The sequence below is a fragment of the Furipterus horrens genome, unplaced genomic scaffold, assembly GCF_987537825.1.
Source record: "Furipterus horrens unplaced genomic scaffold, mFurHor1.1.pri manual_scaffold_17, whole genome shotgun sequence".
Lineage (NCBI taxonomy): Eukaryota > Metazoa > Chordata > Mammalia > Chiroptera > Furipteridae > Furipterus > Furipterus horrens.
In genome coordinates this window covers 12,802,514-12,825,490 of record NW_028327187.1, presented here as the reverse complement: position 1 = coordinate 12,825,490, position 22,977 = coordinate 12,802,514, and the positions used below count along the sequence as shown (strand labels likewise).

The window sequence follows — 22,977 nt, the reverse complement described above, 5'->3', positions numbered from 1 at the left end:
AAACTAAAAAAAGAATAACAAACAAAGCATAATGTGAGTGCAAGGAAAGGAATGATAAATATCAAAGCAGATAAATGAGATGGAATCTAAAGAAATAATACAAAAGATCAATGAAACCAAGAGATTGTTCTTTGAAAAAATAAACAAGACTGATGAACCTTTAACCAGACTCATCAAGAAAAAAAGAGAGGGGACCCAAGTAAATTAAATCAGAAAAATAAGAGGAGAAGTAACAACTGACACCACAGAAATGCAAAGAAAATATTGTAAGAAAATATTAAAAACAACTATATGCCAACAATTAATCTGGGAAAAATGGATAAACACCTAGAAACATAAAATCTTCCAAAACGGAATCAGGAAGATTCAGAAAAATCTGAATAGACCAATTGCAACCAATGAATTTGAAGAAGTAATTAAAAAAACCTCCCAGCAAACAAAAGTCCTGGATCTGATGGCTTCACAGGTGAATTTTACCAGTTATTAAGAGAAGAAAAAACACATATCCTTCTCAAACTATTCCAAAAAATTTAAGAAGAAGAAAGACTTCAAAACTCTTTTTCTTTTTTTTTTAATGTGTTTTATTGATTATAATATTACATTTGTGCCAATTTCCCTTCCCTCTGCTCCCCTCCACCCGGTGGCCCCCCTCCCTCCAGTTGTCCCCCCCTTTTAGATCATGTCCATTAGTTGTGCATACAGTTCTTCTCAACCTCTCTCTGTCTATTCCATTCCCTCCTACCATGATCCTTAATTCCTATATCATCTCCCTCCCTCTCCCCATTCCCCCTCCCTGTTGACCTCCCCCCAATATGTTCCCCATACCTATAGTTCTTTTTCCACTCTCGTTGCCTGTTTAGTTTGCTTTTGTTTCAATTCCCTAGCTTCTGTTGTTTCTTGTGATGCAGTTTTCATTTTAGTGTTCATAGTTTTGATCCTCCTTTTTCTAAACCAGTCCCTTTAACATCTCATATAACAGTGGTTTGGATCTAATGAACTCTTTCAGTTTTATTTTGTCCTGGAAACACTTTCTCTGTCTTTCTATTCTGAATGACAATTTCACTGGATAGAGTATTCGTGGTTGTAGGTTTTGGATTTTCATTACTTTGAATATTCTTGCCAGTCCCTTCTTGCCTGCAGGGTCTCCTTTGAGAAGTCAGCTGATAGTCTAATTGGAACCCCTTTGTACATGATTCTTTTCTTCTCTCTTGCTGCTTTTAAGATTCTCTCTTTATCTTTAATTTTTGACATTTTGATTATAATGTGTCTTGGAGTGGTTCTCCCTGGGTCCAGTTTTTTTGGAATTCTCTGTGCTTCCTGGACCTGTAAGTCTATTTCCTTCCCCAAGTCTGGGAAGTTCTCCTTTATTATATTTTCACTCAATTTTTCAAGTTCTAGTTCATCTTCCTCGCTCTCTGGCAAACCAATGATTCTTATGTTGGGCCTTTTATAGCTGTCCCAGAGGTTTCTGATCCTCTCATCGTTGCTTCCCGTTTCCTCTCTCTGCACTGGTTGACTGCTTGTTCCTTCTCCATATTCCAGTTTGTTGAAATGAACTCTGGATTTTTTTTCCTCACCATCTGTCTCGTATGTGGTTTTGTTCCTTTCGTTATGAGTGTTTTTCGATTCTTTCTCATCTTTTTCCAGATCTTTTGTTAATTCTGTAAGCCACCTGATAACAATGGCCCTGAACTGAGCCTCTGACAGGTTTCTTATTTGTTCATCTGTCAGATTCCTCATCTGTTGCCTGGTGAGCTGTGCCACCAGGACTTCTATAGTTGTTTGCCTCATTTTGACAGATGCGTTTTGTTTTCTTGGGCCGGCTGTAGGGGGCAGTGCCTGTGTACTCGTAATGACCCAGCGACCGGCGCCGTTCCGCAACCTTTCTTGCTGCGCCGTGGTGCTTTGTCGTCACAATCCAGCGACCGGCGCCTGTCCGCGACCTATTTCGCGGCCCTGTGGCGCTTTCTTTGGGGGCGGGGGTCCAAGATGGATTCACACAGTTATTCCGCTAGGAGACCGGGATCCGTCCTCCCGCCCCCCTGGGCCTCACTGTTCAAGGCGATGTGGTGGCTGCTTTCCCCAGCGTTGGGGTCGCGAGCTGCCGGGGGTTCGACTGCAGCCAGGATTGTTCTCCCTGCTTCTGGGATTGTTCTCCCCGCCGCTGTCCCAGGTGCGACCGCAAACGGCGCTGTCCCCTTTCGCTCTTATCTGCCCAAAGGGCGCCACTGGTTTATAACTTCATATGTTGGGCTTCCGTGTAGTTTTATTTTCTGGAATTTCTAGTTATCTTTTGTTTTGAAGTAGTTGTATTCCTAAAACTCTTTTTCAAGGCTAGTATTTCCTAATTCCAAATCCAGGAGAAGACACAACAAAGAAAGAAAATTACAGGCCAATATTCCTGATGAACATGATGCTAAAATCCTTGACAAAATACTAGCACACTGGATCTAACAATATATTAAAAAGAACATACACCATGATCAAGTGGGATTTATCCCAGGGATGCAAGATTGGTACAATATGCGCAAATCAATAAATGTTGTACATCACACAAACAAAATGAAAGACACAAATCACATGATCATATCAATAGATGGAGAAAAAACATTTGATAAAATCCAGCACTCATTTATGAGAAAAAATGCTCAATAAAGTGAGAATAAAAGGAGCATACCTCAACATAATAAAGACCATAGCTATATGAAAAACCTACTGCCAACATCATACTCAATTGTCAAAAACTAAAAGTGTTTTCCATAAGACCAGGAACAAGATTAAGGCGTCTGCTTTCACCACTCTTATTCAACACAGCACTGGAAGTACTAACTATAGAGTTCAGACAAGAAGAAGAAATAAAAAGTATCCAAGTCAGAAAAGAGGAAGCAAAACTGTTACTATTTGTAGATGATATGATATTGTACATAGAAAACTTTATAGCCCCTACCAAAAACAAACAAACAAACAAAAACCCTGGCCTAATAAATGAATTCAGCAAAGTAACAGGATACAAAGTCAATATTCAGAAATTGATGGCATGTTAATACACCAATAATGAACTATCAGAAAGATAAACTAAAAAATCTATCCCATTTACTATTGCAACCAAAAAAAGAACATAGTACTCAGAACACTATAAGACACTGAAGAAAAAAATTGAGGAAGATACAAATAAGTGAAAGTATATACTGTGTTCATTAATTGGAAGACTTAACATAATTAAAATGTCCATACTACCCAAAGAAATCTATAAATTCAATGTAATTCTTATTAAAATACCACTGGCATATTTCAAAAATCTAGAACAAATATTCCAAAAATTATATGGAGCCAAAAATGACCTTGAATAGCCTCAGCAATCTTGAGAAAGCAGAACAAAGTTGGAGGGATCACAATACCTGATATCAAACTATACTACAAGGTGCCTGTAATCAAAGTAATCTGATACTGGCATAAAAACAGACACATAGATCAATGGAACAGAATAGAGACCCCAGAAATAAATAAATAAACTCATGCTTTTACTGTCAATTAATATTTGACCAAGGAGTCAGAAGCATACAATGGAGTCAAGACAGCCTCTTCAATAAATGATGTTGGGATAACTGGACTAGTACAAGCAAAAAATGAAAATAGAGCACCATCTTATACCATACACCAGAATAAACTCAAAATTGATAAAAGACTTAAATATAAGTTGTGATGCCATAAAAATATGAGATGAAAACACAGGCAGTAAAATTTCAGACATCTCACATTAGCTATATTTTTGCTAATGTATCTCCTAGAGTAAAGGAAACAAAGGAAAAAATAAACAAATGGCACTACATCAAATTAAAAAGCTTCTGCACAGCTAAAGAAACAATTACCAAAATGAAAAGGGAACCTACTGTATGGGAGAACATATTTTCCAATGATACATCTGATAAAGAGTTAATTTCCAAAATATATAAAGACAGAAGACAAACAATCCAATCAAAACATGGGCAAAGAACCTGAATACACTTCTCCAAAGAGGATATACAGATGTCTCCTAGAGATATGAAAAAATGTTCAACATTACTAGCCATCAGAAAGATGCAAATTAAAACTACAACGAGATACCACCTCACATCATCAGAATGGTCATCATTAATAAATCAACAAACATCAAGTGTTGGCAAGGATGTGGAGAAAAGGGAACCCTCGTGCACTCTTGGTGGGAATGCATACTGATTCAGCCACTGTGAAAAACAGTATGGATTTTCCTCAAAAAATTAAAAATAGAACTGTCTTTTGACCCAGTGATTCCACTGCTGGGAATATATTCTTAGAATCTTGAAACATCAATTCCAATGAATATAGGCACCCTTCTGCAATTTAACATAAAAGACAAATCTTTGAGGTGTGTGTTCCAGGACCCCTTCTGGAACACCTTATAGGGGACCACTCCTTGTGGTTTTGGGAATTGTAGCCCAAGCCATGAGCCAATACCCTCAGGTAAGGCCTCTAAGTCTCAGTGGAAAACTGAAAGGTTGTGTGGCAGACAGGACCGAAGGTCACTCAGAGGGTTCCCATGGGAATTGGATTAAAAGAATGCATATTATGCTTTAGAGCTTGCTCCACTTTTCTTATCTCTTAGTTAACTATAAACAATCTGTAGCTAAAAATGTATGAAGTCTTGCACGTGATGTCAGCATGGCGTCGGGATGTTTAGCAGACCCTGACACAGAGTGGTCACTGTGTTCTCTATATTGATATCTGTAATCAGTAACTGTCAACTGTAACCCAAGCGTCTGAAAGCTTATTGATGATTCATAAGTCTTGACCTTATATCTCCCAAATCCCCTCCTTAATAAAAGGCACGGAGAATGGGAACCTTGTGTTCTTTTCCCCTAGATAGATTAGCCACCTCCCATCCCCTCCAGACAAAATAGTGTCCTGGATAAATCTGTTTCTCTGCCATGGTCATGAAACCTCTGTGGGACAGAGTTTCCAACAAAGCCAGGTGGTTGGAGGCAGGACAACCTCAACACCACAAAGTTATTTTTTCTTATATTGACATTAAAACCCAATTTCTAATGAGAATTAAGAAGTATGAAAACTCAAAAAACAAGTGTAGCTATTATTATGACTAATATCATAAGTAGATAAGTAAAAACAATTGAACAAAATGATTCCTTTTTGTTTTTTGTTTTGTTGGGTTCAACATCAGTCCATAGGTATACAGGTCTTTTCTTTTTTTTTTTTTTATTATTTTTTTAATGTGTTTTATTGATTAAAATATTACATTTGTGCCAATTTCCCTTCCCTCTGCTCCCCTCCACCCGGTGGCCCCCCTCCTTCCAGTTGTCCCCCCCTTTTAGATTATGTCCATTAGTTGTGCATACAGTTCCTCCCAACCTCTCTCCGCCTATTCCATTCCCTCCTACCTTGATCCCCAATTCCTATATCATCTCCCTCCCTTTCCCCATTCCCCCTCCCTGTTGACCTCCCCCCAATATGCTTCCCGTACCCACAGTTCCTTTTCCACTCTCGTTGCCTGTTTAGTTTGCCTTTGTTTCATCTCCTTAGCTTCTGTTTTTTAAACCAGTCCCTTTAACATCTCATATAACAGTGGTTTGGATCTAATGAACTCTTTCAGTTTTATTTTGTCCTGGAAACACTTTCTCTGTCCTTCTATTCTGAATGACAATTTCACTGGATAGAGTATTCGTGGTTGTAGGTTTTGGATTTTCATTACTTTGAATATTTCTTGCCAGTCCCTTCTTGCCTGTAGGGTTTCCCTTGAGAAGTCAGCTGATAGTCTAATTGGGACCCCTTTGTACATAATTCTTTTCTTCTCTCTTGCTGCTTTTAAGATTCTCTCTTTATCTTTAATTTTTGACATTTTGATTATAATGTGTCTTGGAGTGGTTCTCCCTGGGTCCAGTCTCTTGGGAACTCTCCTTGCTTCCTGGACCTGCAAGTCTATTCCCTTCCCCAATTCTGGGAAGTTCTGCTTTATTATATTTTCACTCAATTTTTCAAGTTCTAGGTCATCTTCCTCATTCTCTGGCAAACCAATGATTCTTATGTTGGGCCTTTTATAGCTGTCCCAGAGGTTTCTGATCCTCTCATTGTTGCTTCCCATTTCCTCTCGCTGCATTGGTTGACTGCTTGTTCCTTCTCCATATTCCAGTTTGTTGAAATGAACTCTGGATTTTTGTTCCTCACCATCTGTCTCGTATGCGGTTTTGTTCCTTTCGTTATGAAAGTTTTTCGCTTCTTTCTTATCTTTTTCCTGCTCTTTTGTGAATTCTGTAAGCCACCTGATAACAATGGCCCAGAACTGAGCCTCTGACAGGTTTCTTATCTGTTCATCTGTCAGGTTCTCTATCTGCTGCCTGGTGAGCTGTGTCACCGGTATTTCTATAGTTGTCTGCCACATTTTGACAGATGCGTTTTGTTTTCTTGGGCCGGCTGTCCGGGGCAGTGCCTGTGTACGCGTCACAAATCAGCAACCGGCGCCTGCCTGTCCGCGACCTATTTCGCAGCCCTGTGGTGCTTTCTTTGGGGGCGGGGGTCCAAGATGGATTCACACAGTTATTCAGCTAGGAGACCGGGATCCGTCCTCCCGCCCCCCTGGGCCTCACTGTTCAAGGCGATGCGGTGGCCGCTCTCCCCAGCGCTGGGGTCGCGCACTGCCAGGGACTTGACTGCCGCCGGGATTTTTCGCCGCCCCGCCCGCCGCTCCGCAAACAGCTTTGCCCTCTTTAACTCTTACCTGCCCGAATGGCACCGCTGGTTTATAACTTCATATGTTGGGCTTCCGTGTAGCTTTATTTTCTGGAATTTCTAGTTATCCTTTGTTTTGAAGTAGTTGTATTCCTCTCTAGTTGTAGAGGGAGACTTAGCGTGTCCGTCTAAGCCTCCATCTTGGCCGGAAGTCCCCGGTATACAGGTCTTTTCGATGTCTTGGATGGCTGTCTACCTCTGATGTCAGTAGCTTCTCATCTTAGAGGAGTTTTTGATGTCCATTGCAGGCAGATGTGAGTATAAGAAACAGGGGTATATTCATGGTCTATTCATGGTTAGGCAATTTTTTAGATGAGAAATATGAATCTATGAGTTAACCCCCTTAAATTCAGCTGCACATGGATTAATTAGTAACACTTGATAAGGTCTCTTCCAGTGAGGTTGAAGAAAGTCTTTTATACCTTTTCCAATAGACAAAATCTTCAGGTTGTAAACCATGGTATTTGAGCTCTTTGTCTTTTGGGAGTGCATTATGAAATGAATCAGTTACTAATCTATTAATTTATCTAAGCTGGTTAATAAGTACTTGACAATAATGCAGAATGTCATCTCTTAATAATTGATTGATATGCCCTTTCATCCAGATGCAGAGGGTGACTAGTGACTATTTCATAACAGCAAATGCTATGTTCACCAAAAGGGGTAGATCTCAGGTTGAGGAACACTATAGGGAGAGCTGTTGGGCAAGGGAGATTAAAGGCTTCTGGAAAGTTACTTAGTTAAATTTTAATTGTACCTTTTTATGTTCTAACAATCTAGAAGACTGCAGGTGACAAGTGCAATTTAAAAATCTGTAGAATAGGCCAAATGTTACAAATGAATTGCATCATTTGCTTAGTTAAATGAGTCTCTCAGTCACTATGTTATTCAGAGGGAATAGTCCAATTGGAAATGTTTTTTTCCAATAAAAAGTTACATACTATTATGGTTGTTGATCTCCCGCAAGGGAATACCTTAACCCAATGAGAGTGCATATAAATTATAACTAACACATATTTATATCCTTAAGATGATGGCATTTGAATAAAATCCAATTGCCATACTCAAATGGACCTAACGGGAGTGGGAGATGTCCCTAGGTTGTATGGAATGCTTTTCCAGGGTTATATTTTCGACAGAAATAACATCGGCTACATTGGGAGAAAGTTTCCAGTAATATTCCATGAAATCATCATTTCAGCAGTTAGTTCATGTACATGTTGAACTATAAGCAGTTGAGCCCTTATGGGTAAGTTTGGTTTCTCATTAGGATCAAACATATCTGTTTGAGTCAAAGAGTCCCCCTTTTTGTTGCAGTATCTTCTTTTGCTCCTCTGTAGCTGTCTTTTGAAACTGTAAATGAGAGTCTTGTATTGATTTAGCAGGGAGCAAAGAATATTCTCGGGTCTGGATAATTTGATTGCTTAGTGCTATTTGATCTTCTTTTGCTTCCATAGTGGTAGCTGTAGAATATCCTGGAATTTTGATAATTTCCAATTGTCTCAGTTGCTGCATGACATCCAATAATTCTCCACTCCGTTTTCCATTCTTTATAAACTTCCCTGAGAAAGTTAAGAAGCCTTGTTACTTTCATAACATTCCAAAGTCATAAGCTACACCAAAGGCATAACAACTATTAGTGTAAACATCAGCTATTTGCTCTTTGGCCAATTGACAAGCTTGAGTTAGAGCAATTAATTTGTCCTGCTGCATAGATCTTACTTCAGGTAAAAACTTTCTATTGCATCCACTATGATAGTTACTGCGTATCCAGCTCAGTAATGTCCTTGTCTTTGAGATAAGATCCATCTATAAACCAAATCATTCCTTAGAGCAAGAAGATTGTCAGTGAAATGCAGTCATGGATGTCTACATCCTGTACAGAAGGTAGTAAATTTGCTGGTTTAAGAGAGTCACACTGAGCTAGAGTAATATTAGGCACAGAGAACAAGAGTAATGCTGAGGATGGTGAAAGTTTAGCAAAGATTCAAGAGAATGAAGAAGACAAATAGTTAAAGAAGAACCCACAGCTATCTTTTCTGTTTGCACAACATGGCTACAGCAGAGATGACGTTCATACAGAGAGGGGGTCTTTTTGCTACTGAGTCTAATTGCTGGCTACAGTATCCTGTAAGGCTATAATGATCTCCATGTTTCTGAGTTAGAACCCCTGGAGCATTTACTTTATATTTATGTATGAAAATAAAGAAAGAAAGTTTATAATTAGGGTGCTCCACAGTGGGAGCTTTAGCTAATTCTTCCTTTAGAGCTTCTACATCTTGTTTCTTTTCATGGTTTTATTGGATTGGATCAAGTAGTTCTGGTTTTAGTAAGGCATATAGAGGTTGAGTCATTAATAAAAATTTTGGAATCTAGTTGCAACGGTATCTACTCAACCCTACAAATACTCTAAGATACTTCTTAGTTCCTGGAAGAGGAAAGATAAAATTCCTCTGAAACTTTCATAGCTAATTAGTAGCACATTTTTAGATATAAGATGGTCATAGTATTTTACTTGGGGCAACCAGACTTAAAGCTTATCCTTTGAGACCCTATGTCCTTTTAGAGTTAATGGTGGGGGACTAAATATTGGAAAATTTTAGTTTCAGGTAACAGCTAATAAGCTTCGTAATCAATGTGTTTAAAAAGTTATTGTTTTAGGAGTTAGAGATATGACCCACCTTGACTCCAGGAAACCATAAGCAGTCCCTCCTTCGTGCCTCAGGAGAACTGTAAGCAATCAGGATGGTATCTGAGCCATTATACCCCAGGGTGAGATGACCACTTCATAGGACACAAAGACCACCACCCAGGACACAGATGAAAGAACGTTGCAGTTTTCGTCTGATTAACTTTCCCCCCAAATTTCAAACCTCTTACCTACACTTTTTCTTCTCCTTATAATAAGGGTCCATTTGTAATGGAATTTAAGATGTTCTGTTAGGGTGCAAACCTACCATTTTCTCAGATCGCCTACCATCTGAATAAAGCACTTATAAAGATTTAATTCCTGTCTCTGCTTATTGGGTTTGGTAGATGACAGGCAGCATGAACACCAGCTTTTCCAGTTTCAATAGTTGGGACTCTGTATATCCCTGGAGCATTACAGTCCAAGTAAATTGGTGTTCTTCCCAGGTGAAGGCAAAAAGGTATTTATTGTCTTTTTCTATAGGAATGTTTAAAAGAACACTACATAAATCTGTTACTGAAAAACATTGGCAGCCCACAAGAAAGGCTTATAGTGGCTCATAATGGCTATGTGGATTTGGAACCACAGAATTTCTGGGAATAACTACTTTATTTGTAGCTCTGAGATTCTGAACAAATCTCCATCCTTTTCCATCAGGTTTTATTTTTAATTTAATTTTATTGTTTTTCTATTACAGTTGTCCCATTCTCCCCTCCCATTTCTCCCCCCTCCACCCAGCTCACCCCTTCTCCCACAGTCATTCTCCATCCTGTTGTTTCCATTAGTTTTTTTTTTGTTTGTTTGTTTTTTTGTTTTTTACTAGAAGGATAGTATTACAGGGCCTCATATTTCAATAGATAGAAGTTATAAATTCCCTTTTAAAGTAATCTTGTAAAATGGGCTTAATTCCAGCTAGTGCAGCAGGTCTTAAAGGATATTGGTGAATATTAGGTAGAGGCAAAGTATTGTCAATAGTTATTTTGATATGAGTGGCTGACTTGATCTTTCAATATCTTTACTGGGGATAGCCCAGAGCTCCATAGAAACAGAGTGCAGCAAACGTTCAGTCTCAATATCAGTTTCCTTTGGTGGAATTTGCTTCAAAATCGTGATTTTCTCAATTGCTTTAGTATCTGACCCATTTAGTTCTGAGAAAAAGATATATGAGTATCATAGGTTTCAAGAAAGTCTCACCCTATCTGGTGAATTGGGGAAGATTTGGCTAGCAAAAATGTATGCTCTGTAAGAATTTCTAACTAAAACAAAAGAGGTTCTGATTTTAAAATGTAATTGGTTAATTAGTTATACTTACCATTTGTACAGAAGTTTTAGTCTGAGGGAGAGGACAACCTAATTGGTATGGTGCAGAACAGATAAAGTAATCCCAGTATCTACAAGGGCCTTAGCAGTTGTCCTTCTTATGGTAATTTCAGTGTATCCTAAAGCATTGGTAAGGAGTAGGAGAAACACCCCCTTGCAATCCTTGGAGCAGTGGTATGTTTGTTCCTGTCTCCTTTCTTTATTTAAATCCCATTTCAGTTTCTACAATCCTTTTTAAAAATATTTTATTTATTTTTAGAGAGAGGGGAAGGAACTGAAGATGAGGAGAGAAACCGGAATGTGCAGCTGCTTCCTGCGTGGCTACAGCTAGGGACCAAACCCGCGACTCAAGCATGTGCCCTGACCAGGAATCAAACCAGCGACCCTTTGGTTCGCAGACCAGCACCCAATCCACAGAGCCACACTGCCAGGGCTCCTTTTTGTTTGTTTGTTTGTTTGTTTGTTTGTTTTATTTTTAGAGAGAGAGGAAAGGAGAAAGAGAGGGAGAGAAACATCACTGTGTGGTTGCCTCTCACTCACGCCCCCAACTGGGGACCTGACGTGCAATCTAGTAATGTGCCCTGACTGGGAATCGAACCAGCGACTCTTGGCTCGCAGGCCAACGCTCAATCCACTGAGCCACAGCAGCTCATTTCCTTTTTTTGTATATTTGTAGTTATTTTCTTAGTTTTTTATCTTGGGGATTATAATTACCATCTTAAACTTATAAAACAGCAGCCAGGGCTCCTTTTCTTTTTCTTTTTCTTTTTTATTGTTGTTCTGTTACAGTTGTCCCATTTTCCCCTCATTGACCTCCCCTGCCCCGCCCACCTCCCCCCTCTCCCACAGTCAGTTCCCACCCTGTTGGTCATGTCCATGGGTCATTTATACTAGTTCCCTGACTAGACCCTTCCCCTTCTTTCCCTCCTTTTTCCTCTCCCCAATCCCTGCTAGTCAATGTCAGTGTCTGTTCCTTGTTTCCATGCCTCTGGTTCTATTTTGGTCGTTCGTTTGATTTGTTCATTAGGTTCCTGTATTAAGTGAGATCATATGGTATTTGTCTTTCACTACCTGGCTTATTTCACTAATGATAATAGTTTCCAGTTCCATCCGTGATGTCGCAAAAGGTAGGAGTTCTTTCTTTCTGCTGCAGAGTATTCCATTGTGTAAATGTACCACAGTTTTTTGATTCACTCATCTACTGATGGGCACTTAGGCTGTTTCCTGCACTTGGCTATTGTAAACAGTGCTGCTATGAACATAGGGGTGCATAGGTACTTCTGAATTGGTGTTTCAGGATTCTTCAGGTATAGTCCCAGCAGTGGAATCGCTGGATTAGAAGGCAGTTCCATCTTTAGTTTTTTGAGGAAATTCCATACTGTTTTCCATAGTGGCTGCACCAGTCTGCATCCCCACCAACAGTGCACTAGGGTTCCCTTTTCACCACATCCTCACCAGTACTTGTTATTTGTTGATTTGTTAATGATGGCAATTCTGACCCATGTGACGTGGTATCTCATTGTGGTTTTAACTTGCATCTCTCTGATGGCTAGTGATGTTGAGCATCCTTTCATATGCCTATGGACCCTCTGTATGCCCTCCTTGGAGAAGTGTCTGTTTTCCTTGGAGAAGGTCCTTTGCCGATTTTTTCTACAATCCTTAATATGACCTAGTTTTCTATAGTAGAAGCAAATCCTCCTTTCTCTTTGTCAAATAGGCCTTTGGGGAGATCTGATTTTATTGTTTAGTTGCTGGATCTGTAAATTCATAATTTTGTAGCTTTATCTTTTTGTTCCTTTTGAATGATTTTTAAAAATTGAACAGCCATAGTTGCTGGCTTATCAGAATTTGTGGTCAGCCAATTTAATTCAAGTTGTTTAATGAGCTCATTATCTAATCTTTCCAGATGTGCCAAATTTAGCACTGGATTACTTGATGTTTCTTAAAACTGTCTGGAGAAAATCCTGAATATTGTTTGAAAGTTTTTTCAAAATATTCAAAGAAATCAAATACAGGTTCATCAGGTTTTTGGTGAAGCCAGTGGGCTAATTCCTTGTATTTTGCAGGTTTGTTTCTCTTTGTTTAAAAAAATTCTCTGTAGGAGTTTTTGAGCAGATCTTATTTAGCCATTCTGCTGCTTTTCTCTAAGAAACCAATAGGTGTATTTATTGGAACAGGTCAGAGTAGCCAAGATCATATATTCTAACAATTAAATCACATTGCTTTGCAAATCCAACAGGGTCCTGGGGAGGATCAGGAAAAAATCTTTAGTTAGATTTCTTAATTTTGCTTTAGTCCAAGGGTAGTAAGTTATTACTGTTACCAGAGAAACTCTGGTTCTTATCACCGATGCAGTAAAGAATTACAGATCAGCAAGCCTATTAACATGCATGCAAAATTTATTAGTGAATGGGAGAGCAAAAGCAAGGGTGGCTAATGCAAGGGTAGCAAAAGCAAGAGTGGCCAAAGACCGGGTGACCAGCACCAATTTGGCCAGAGCCCAGATGGCCTGAGGGCCAATAGAAGAGGGAGTAGCCAGAGGCTCTCTGGCCAGAGGCTGGGAGTCCAGGACCTGCCACTGGCCTTGTGGCAAAAAGGCTAAGAGAAGTGAGCGAGTCCTTTGTTCTGAGGACTTATATAATTGGTAGGATGGGGGTGAAGGAGTTACATACTAATTGACAGGTAGAGGTGGTGCCAGCTTTCCCGGGGAGATGGGACTACCCAAACATAGGTATAAGTGGGTATGAGTGGGGCTCTGTTAGCCTGAATCTTTATCTTGCTCCAGACTATTTGTTCATTCTACATATAAGATGGGAAACAGACAGTTAACCAAAGTTGTTTTAGGGGCTTTTGTTTGGGCACTTCAGTCTACCTCTCTGCCCTTCCAGCCCTTGGGATGAATACACAATCTCAAGGTTCTCCTTTTCCCAGCTAGTGGAAATGGTACACACAGACTTTCAAGGGCTCCCTCCTCCTGCACTATCATAGTTTACCTGTGTTGTTAAAAATGCCTGGCAGCCTTATTGGACCAGGCTCAGGACTACTGGTCAATGGGGAGACATGTCTTCCTTTGCTTTGAGACTTCTATATTAAGTTCTTTGTTAGATTGCAATGGTGAGGGCCCTGCCTTTGTTTCCCTTCTGGCTGCTCATTCTACTGTAAAATTACTAGTTGCTCTCCTTCTGAGACTGGCTTTTCTCTAAAGAAAGCTGATAGAATTTCTGTTTTTGTTTTTGTTTTTCTCGCCTATCCTGGTCTGGCTTTCTATTCTTAGTTTCCTCTAATTCAGTAGAAGATGATGGTAGAGGAGGTATAGAGGATAGAAGAGTAGGAGGATGAAAAAGGAAAAGCCTGGAAAATGGTGCTCAGAAAGTAGTAGAGCGATTAGAGTAAGGGGAAAGTGGGTGTTGGCATTGAGAAGTTTCAGAAGCCTTCTTTAATCCAGAGACAGTCTCTAAAAGTTTCTTATTAACTTCCCAAAGAGAAGAACATTTATCTGTGCTCCTTTTAGAAGCTTCTCTTTTCCAGTCAAGGTAAGCATGCCATTTATTCAGTTTGATTTTAGAGTCTGCTTCTTTCAATTGAATGGACCAAATATTTTATTTAGAGATATCAAAAGAGCCCCTTTTCAGCTATCTTAAACTGATATCACTTTTAGTTAGATTTTCCCATTTCTGCAGATACAAATTGAGGCTCCAGACAAATTGTATATAAAAATTGCCGGAGTACTAAAGAAAGTTTGTTGTGGGACTTGTTGGCAAGATTTTCCACTTTAATTTTAATGTGGGTTTTGAAGCAATTAAAAAAATTTAAAGTAGCCACATAAAAACAACTCAGATAAAGCCAGGAACCACTACCTAATGCAGGTATGTTTGTGATTCCAAGAAAAGACTAATCCAAGTTCACTTGGTGCAAAGCAGGGAGCCGTTGGAGCACAATGTGCCCCTGCTTGTACCTAGCACTGCGTCTGGATCCATGGGTGGTCCTCGGTGGGCTTCTTCAGAATCCAACCATACTATGCCAAGTAAATATCAATGTAAGAACATCCAAATCTATACAGAATTTTGTTGTACATAAGTTAAAAATTTTTTTGATTTGAGTCAACTAGAAGATACACCTGGAAACAAGATTGCAACAGACTGAGAAAAGTGCTTCTTACAATGGCAGTTTGAAGCTTCTTTTACACATTTGGAATTAAGGATGGAACATAAGGGAGATTATAGCAAAGGGGGATAAAGCAAGGCTATGGATGAATTACATGATACTTGACAAGATTAATGCTTTCTTCAGTGTGGTTTGCTTCTGAGGCATTAGAAAGGAGGCATTTCAAAGGTGTATTAACCCAGATGCACAGAAACGAAGGACAGGGCTTGCTGAAGGCAAAGATAACCATTTTACTAAAGCCCTGACTGATGTGACTCAGTGTGTTGAGTGTTGTTCCACAAACCTAAAGGCTAACAGTTCTATTCCATGTCAGGGCACATGCCTGGGTTGTGCGTCTGGTCCCTTGGTTGGGGTTCATGCAAGAGGCAACAACTGATGTTTCTCTCCCTCTCTTTCTTTCTCCTTCCCTTCCCTTCTCTCTACAAATAAATAAATAAAATCTTAAAAAACGGATTTTCTTTTAAAATTACATTCTTGGAAAATATTTAAGGACACTGGAATACATTCATGAGAGAAAAAAGTTTATAGAAGAGTCTATCCAATTTTATTTTTAAAAATTCCAGCCTAAACACAGCACATTTATAAACAAGTTAGACTAAGAGGACCAAAATATACATTGGTTCTCTCAAGGTAGTGAGATTGCTACTGATTTCTGTTATACTCTAAAAATGTTCTCATTTTCCAAATTAAAAAGAATGAGCATATATTGTATTTTTTGTCATAAAATTACAAGGAATATTGCAACTACAGAACCAGAAGAATAAAACTTGGAATGCAGGGGACTCAATTATGGGACTACCAGAATGATATATAGGCCTGAAAATTAAAGCTTGCAATTCAATGTTCTTTTTAATACAAAGACAAAATAAGTTAAAATGGAAAATTTAGCTACAAAATAAAACAATCTGTAAAGATATACAATAATATCAAAACGGGATTAATCCCTGCTATTGTTACACAATATAGGTTGTTTACATATGAAAAATAGTTAAAATATTAAAAATTGTTCCATTAATCAATAATCAGCATTTGTAATGTGGGAAAAATAAACATCACCAATGATTCCTACCCAGAGGGAATTTTGTTATGACTGAAAAGTATTTCATCTTAGGAATACTGTATCATATATTTAACCATGCCTTTAATGCTGACATTTATATTATTTTCAATAACTCAGAAGTGTTAAGCAAATGTTATTTTTTTAAAAAAGCATTACTTTATATTTGAGCCTTTCTTTAAAAAATTCCCTAGAGCTTTAAAGCCAGCAACAAGCAAGAGTAAGTGTCAAGTCAGTATTAGTACTGGATTACTAATAAGCCAGGCAACTGGTTTATAGTCTTCACTTTTTAAATTTTTAAATGTATGTTTATTTTTATTGTTTACTTCTTTATTGTGTTCACTTGTCATACAGTTTGATACAGCACTTTGATTCTTAATCAAAGAACCTCTTTCACCCTAATCCCCATCTACCCCCCAACTAGCCACCAACCCAGAGAAATGTTTCAAGAATTTCCTATTCTAAATTATTGCTCACTTATCATAGAGCTTGTGAAAAATACAGAAAAATAGAATATAGGATATTTAAATCACTGGCAGTTACACCACCCTGAGACCAGCATTGCTAATTGTTTACTTTTTTCCTTTTAGCCTCTCCTTGTAAGCTCCTCCACCACCTACTGCTCCTTTTCCCAGAGCCCAAGGCTAAAATCAATGGGACAGAGTTAGGGTGAGTGGATGCCTTGTCCTCTCCCCTTGTCCAACATTTTAGTTACAATTTTCTTTTAGCTCTTTTGAAATTATAAAAATATAATACCAGTTGAAAATTGAAAGGATAAACTAATAAAATATGGGTTTCCAGAAAACTCGGGGTGGGGGCTGATGGAGGATAAGGGGGAAGTGAATGAATCAGCCATATTCTGGGAAGGTGAGTGGAGTTGGAAACTTGAAAGATCTAATAATTTATTGGCTCCGGGTTTGTCAATTACTACATCCCAGCAAATGAGATTAGAGCAGAATCGTAGGGGTGGGAGGGAGTGACGCAGTAGTAAACTCTTGGCACCAACAAAATCTAGCCGAGAGATAGCTGCGTTATCATACTGCAGCACCATTTTTTTTTATATTGGAACCCGCTGCTTGTTTGCAGAGGTCCACCCACTGCAGCTCTCTGCAGTCTTTGGCCCTCTCCTGCAGGACGTGTCACAGAGCCCATCACGATCCTCTGCACCCCAGCCCAGGCCATCGCTGACTCTCCGCTTCTCACAGCTTCAGCACCGCCTTCATCAGGCAGCAGTCTCAACCACCGCTTTCACAGACCAGCCGCTACCTCTATTTCAACCTCCACCACAGGTACCGCCGCTTCTGATATTCGGTGAGTCTTTCCCTGCGGAGGTCCGATCTCCTGATTTCGGAGGTAGCCACATTAGGCGTGTACGGTTCTTTGAAAAATGTCCAAGTCAGCCGACCACAAGGAATTTTTAGAATCCAGGCAAGAAGAGGCTGGTAATAAGGTGATGGTGGAGAGGCCAGGGATACAGCTGGAGAGTGGTGAAAATGCCGTAGCTCGGTCTGGAGATGACGGGGAGCTCAGTGAAGAAGCCGCCTCTTGGCCTGGGGAAGAAGGGGGAAAATGTGAAGATGCTGCTGGGTCTGGGGAAGGCAGGGTAAAAGGTGAAGATACTGATGAGAACTCAGACCCAGACCGTCCAAAAGGAGTTATCGGTTATCTTTTAGATACAGACTTCGTTGAAAGCCTACCTGTGAAAGTTAAGTACCGTGTGTTAGCCCTCAAAAAGCTTCAAACTAGAGTGGCAAATCTAGAATCCAAATTCCTGAGGGAATTTCATGGAATTGAGAGAAAGTTTGCTGAAATGTATCAGCCCTTGTTGGAAAAAAGACGTCAGATCATCAATGCAATCTATGAACCTACAGAAGAGGAATGTGAATATAAATCAGACTCTGAGGACTATGATGAGGAGATGTATGATGAGGAAGAAATGTGTGGTAATGAAGAGGGTCTGGTACATGAGTACATGGATGAGGATGACGGTTATGAGGAAGATTATTATGATTACTCTGTTGAGGAGGAGGAGGATGACGACGATCATGATGAGGAGGAGGAGGATGACATCGGGGCTACTGGGGAAGATCATAAAGAAGATCCTAAAGGAATTCCTGATTTTTGGCTGACTGTCTTAAAAAACATTGACACAGTCACACCTTTGATTAAGAAATGTGATGAGCCTATTCTGAAGCTCCTGACAGATATTAAAGTGAAGATTTCAGATCCTGGTGAGCCTCTCAGTTTCACACTAGAGTTTCACTTCAAACCCAATGAATATTTTAAAAATGCACTGTTGACAAAGACCTATGTGCTCAAGTCAAGGCTAGCATATTATGATCCCCATCCCTATAGGGGAACTGCGATTGAGTATTGCACAGGCTGTGAGATAGATTGGAATGAAGGAAAGAATGTCACTTTGAAAACCATCAAGAAGAAGCAGAAACATCGGATCTGGGGAACAGTCCGAACTGTCATTGAAAATTTCCCCAAGGATTCATTCTTCCATTTCTTTACTCCTTATGGAATCAGCTCAAATGGAAAGGATGGAAATGATGATTTTTTACTTGGTCACAATTTACGTACTTACATAATCCCAAGATCAGTATTATTTTTCTCAGGTGATGCACTTGAATCTCAGCAGGAGGAGGTAGTTAGGGAAGTTAATGATGCAATTTATGACAAAATTATTTATGATAATTGGATGGCTGCAATTGAGGAAGTTAAAACCTGTTGCAAAAATCTTGAGGCAATGGTAGAAGACCTTGATCGCTAAGGCATAGTCTAACAGCCTTAGATATAGTTATTTAAAATAAAAGAAGTTAATTAGTCTTGTGTTCTGAATTTTTCTTAGTGTTAGTTAAAGCATACGTCTCATAAATATAAAAGATGTTCAAATAATTTTGACTTTTCACTTTAGTAGTAGAATGCTTTCAAGAAATGTAGAGTTGGTAAATGATTTAAGATATTAATATAATGTGGTGTACTTTAATCTTATGAAGTCCTTTTCTCATGTAACTTAATCTGTGGCAATGAATAATACCCAGACTGCTAAATGAGATAAATATCTATTAGGAAAGGAAATCTAAGAGAACTCACCCAAGGTTTTTTTGCTGCTGCTGCTGTTGTTGTTTATGTATTATTGTTTTCTCAGTCCTTTAGCTAGTGGATTTAATTTTGTTGTACCTGTTTCATTTTGCAATAAAAATGCAATAGAATTTAAAACTTGAATGCTTAAGAAGAATCCCGCATATGGTTAAGAATTTCAGGCAAAACCAACTTTATTGTTAATAACAGCTTGTTCATAGGCTCTTGTGTTATGTGATCATAATAAATGAAACTTAGTCATATTGAGGTTATTGTTTATCAGTGAAGTGTCAATCACAGTATTTTCAAAAGATTGCCACATATTGTTCTTTGTAATTGTGTAAACTATAATTACAGTGTGTAATTTTTCTTTTCCTATAGTACATTCAATCATTCATTGAAAGTGATTACCACTTTGGAAAGATATTTCATGTTCTTTAACTGCAAAATAGAATGAATAAAAAATTTAATGTTTTATGTTTTTAAAATGATATTTTTTTCTGATTATAAAAGTATTACATTCATTGGAGGACATTTAGAAAATACAAAAAAATACATAAATTAAAATTAAAATGCATACTCCCACTCCTCAAAGATAAGCCCTGTTACGATCTTTACTTATTTTTACTGTTATTTTTCTGTGTGTACATACACATTCAAATTTACTAACACTATACTTTATTGTTTATAACTGATCTAGTCTTAATCCTGAGTCCACCTCTATCATCCAGAATTGTAGGAAAACGAAAGTCTCAAATTTAACTAATTCAGTAAACTTATTGCTATTTAGTAATTTAGACACTCTGTAGAAATAACTAGGTCCCATGTGTTAGTCTGTATTTCAGATTTATTTACCATGTTATCTGGATGCATAGGGTCTTATATTGCTTTTGGCTTGGGGCGAGGGAGTGTACACTGACTGGGGTCAATGGAATGTGGTTGATCAGAGAGCTGATTTTGTTTCAGAGCTGACTTTGCTGTCATCAGGTGTAAAAAACCCAGAAATCTGGCTTTCTCCTTCGGCAGACTCTGTGAAAGTCACATCTATCCCTCTGGGACAACAGGGAACATCTTTGTGCATGGGTACATATACACACTTGTGGTTATTTTTCTTTTTAAAATTTGTCAAGTGCAGTTGACATTCAATGTTATATCAGTTTCCACTGTACAGCATAGTGGTTAGGCAATCACATGCTTTACAAAGAGGTCCTCAGATATTTTCAGTACCCACCTGGCACTATACATAGTTATGACAATATTCGTTGTCGTCGTCGGCAGCCGTCCGTCTCGAGAGACTGTGGTGTAGCTTCTTCAGAGTCTATCTGCACCGCCGAGAATGGTTGTGCAGTCCGACTCGGGAGTGACACGGTATCTGTCTCCTCCCGTGTTGAATCGACATCTTGCGATGACGCTGGAGTGTCCTCTCCAGTGAAGCTGAAGCTACAGAGCCTGGGCAGGGTGATATGGAGGGTCTGCTGTTGCCCATGCAGCAGACCCCCCCTCTCTTCGCAGCTGAAGGGTCCAAGGGAAAGACGGAGTCAATACAGCTTGGCTTCAGGTGCGCCGCAGAAGTTGCCGGTGTTGACTACAACGTCAAACCGCCTTAGGGTCTCCGGCTCCGGATTTTCTGTCGGGGTTCACTCCCTTAGCTTTTCCCCTGAAGAGGTATGCCGCAAGGCAGCGGAGGTTTTTTGGAGTCAGAGTTTTCCTTCTCTGATGTGCCCTGACTGGAAGATCGAACCAGCGACACTTAGCTCGCAGGCCGACGCTCAATCCACTGAGCCAAACCAGCCAGGGCTATGACAATATTATTATCATTATTATTATTATTAAATTTTATTTATTTTTTAAAGAAGGGAAAGAAGGGAGAAAGAGAGAAACATCAATGTCAGAGAGAAACATTGATTGGTTGCCTCTCATATGCACCCCGACAGGGGGACAAAACCCCAACTGAGGCATGTGCCCTGACCTGGAATCAACCAACAAACTTCCGCTTTGCAAGATGACGTCCAACCAACTGAGACACACTGGTCAGAACAGTTATTATGATATTATTGACTATATTCCCTATGTTGAATTTTTACATCCCCATGAGTATTTTGTAACTACCAGTTTGTACTTTTTAATCTAACAGAGAAGTTATTTATATTTTAATTTTTTTATTGTTGACACTGTCATGAATATTACTGATTTCCTCCCATTTTTGTCCTCTTCCATCCAGCCCCTGCATCACCCCAGCCTTCACCACATTGTTGTCTGTGTCCATGGGCTATGCATATATGCATATATGTTCTTTGGCTAATCTCTTCCATGTTCTTTGACTAATCTCTTCCAGTCCCTACCTCCTCTCTGAGATATGTCAGATTGTTCCATTTATCCATGCTTCTGGTTTTATATTGTTCATCAGTTTATTTCATTTATTAGATTCCCCATATGAATGAGATCATATGGTATTTCTATTTCTCTGACTGGCTTATTTCACTTAGCATAGTACTATCCAGGTCCATCCATGCTGTTTCAAAGGGTAAGAGTTCCTTCTTTTTTTTTTTTTTTTTAAAGCCGTGTAGTATTCCACCGTGTAAAGTGTACCAAAGATTTTTTATCCACTCAACTGATGGGCACTTGGGCTGTTTCCAGATCTTGGCTATTGTAAATATCATTGCAATGAACATAGGGGTGCATATATTCTGATTGGTGTTTCAAGATTCTTAGACTATATTCTTGTAAGTGGGATTGTTGGGTCAAACGGCAGTTTCAGTTTTAGTTTTTTTAGGAAACACCATACTGTTTCCACAGTGACTGCACCAGTCTGCATTTCCACCAACGGTGCATTAGGGTTCCCTTTTCTCCACATCCTCACCAGCACTTGTTGTTTGTTGATTTATTAATATAGTCATTTTGGTGGGTATGGAGTAATATCTCATTGTAGTTTTAATTTGCATATCTGTGATGGTTAGTGATGTTGAGCATTTTTTCATATGTCTATTGGCCATCTGTATGTCCTCTTTGGAGAAGTGCCTATTCAGGTCCTTTGCCCATTTTTTAATTGGGTAGTTTGTCTTTCTGGCATTGTGTTGTATAAGTTCTTCATATATTTTGGAAATTAACCTCTTATCAGATGTTTCATTGACAACTATGTTCTCCCATACAGTGCGTTCCCATCACATTTTGTTGATGCATTCTTTTGCTGTGCAGAAGCTTTTTTAGTTTGATGTAGTCCCATTTGTTTATTTTTTCCCTTGTTTCCCTTGCCCTAGGAAATATGGTGGCAAAAATATAGCTAATGTGAGATGTCTGAGATTTTACTGCCTATGTTTTCTAGGATTTTTATGGCATCACAACTTATATTTAAGTCTTTTATCCATTTTGAGTTTATTGTTATGTATGGTGTAAGTTGGTGGTCTATTTTCATTTTTTTGCATGTATCAGTCCAATTTTCCCAAAATCATTTGCTAAAGAGACTGTTTTTACTCTATTGTATGTTTTTGCCTCCTTTGTCAAATATTAATTGACCATAAAGGTGTGGGTTTATTTCTGCCTCTCTGTTCTGTTCCACTGATCTATATGTCTGTTCTTATGCCAGGCTGTTTTTATTACAATGGTTTTTTACTATAGTTTTTACATGGTATTATGATCCCTACAACTTTGTTCTTTTTTTCTCAAGATTGCTGAGGCTATTCAAGGTCTTTGTGGTGGCATTAAAAATTTTGAAATATTTGTTTAAATCTGTGAGATCTGCCATTGGTTTCTAAATAAAAATTGTGTTGAATCTACAGACTGTGTTGGGCAGTATGGACATTTTAATGATGTTAATTTTTTCTATTCATGAACATAATATATGCTGCCACTTGTATCTTCCTCAATTTCTTTCTTCGGTATCTTATAATTTTCCTAGCAGAGTTTT

General features: G+C 38.8%; 1 protein-coding gene and 1 long non-coding RNA gene across 2 annotated transcripts; both read left to right on the top strand.

The window, feature by feature from the left end:
• Positions 1-16,989: 16,989 nt before the first annotated feature.
• Positions 16,990-21,716, top strand: LOC149990547 (uncharacterized). The gene is made up of 3 exons (XR_016508587.1): positions 16,990-17,297; positions 21,008-21,103; positions 21,633-21,716. It is a non-coding gene; the product is annotated as an uncharacterized LOC149990547 (long non-coding RNA).
• NAP1L2 (nucleosome assembly protein 1 like 2) lies at positions 17,296-19,468 on the top strand. Its single transcript, XM_090264644.1, has one exon. It carries the CDS (start codon positions 17,374-17,376, stop codon positions 18,760-18,762), a length of 1,389 nt encoding a protein of 462 aa, XP_090120770.1. The 5' UTR covers positions 17,296-17,373; the 3' UTR covers positions 18,763-19,468.
• Positions 21,717-22,977: the final 1,261 nt, after the last annotated feature.

What these genes read in the sequence shown, in the direction of transcription:
- NAP1L2 (XM_090264644.1), top strand. Translation starts at nt 17,374, where the DNA reads ATGTCCAAGTCAGCCGACCACAAGGAATTTTTAGAATCCAGGCAAGAA.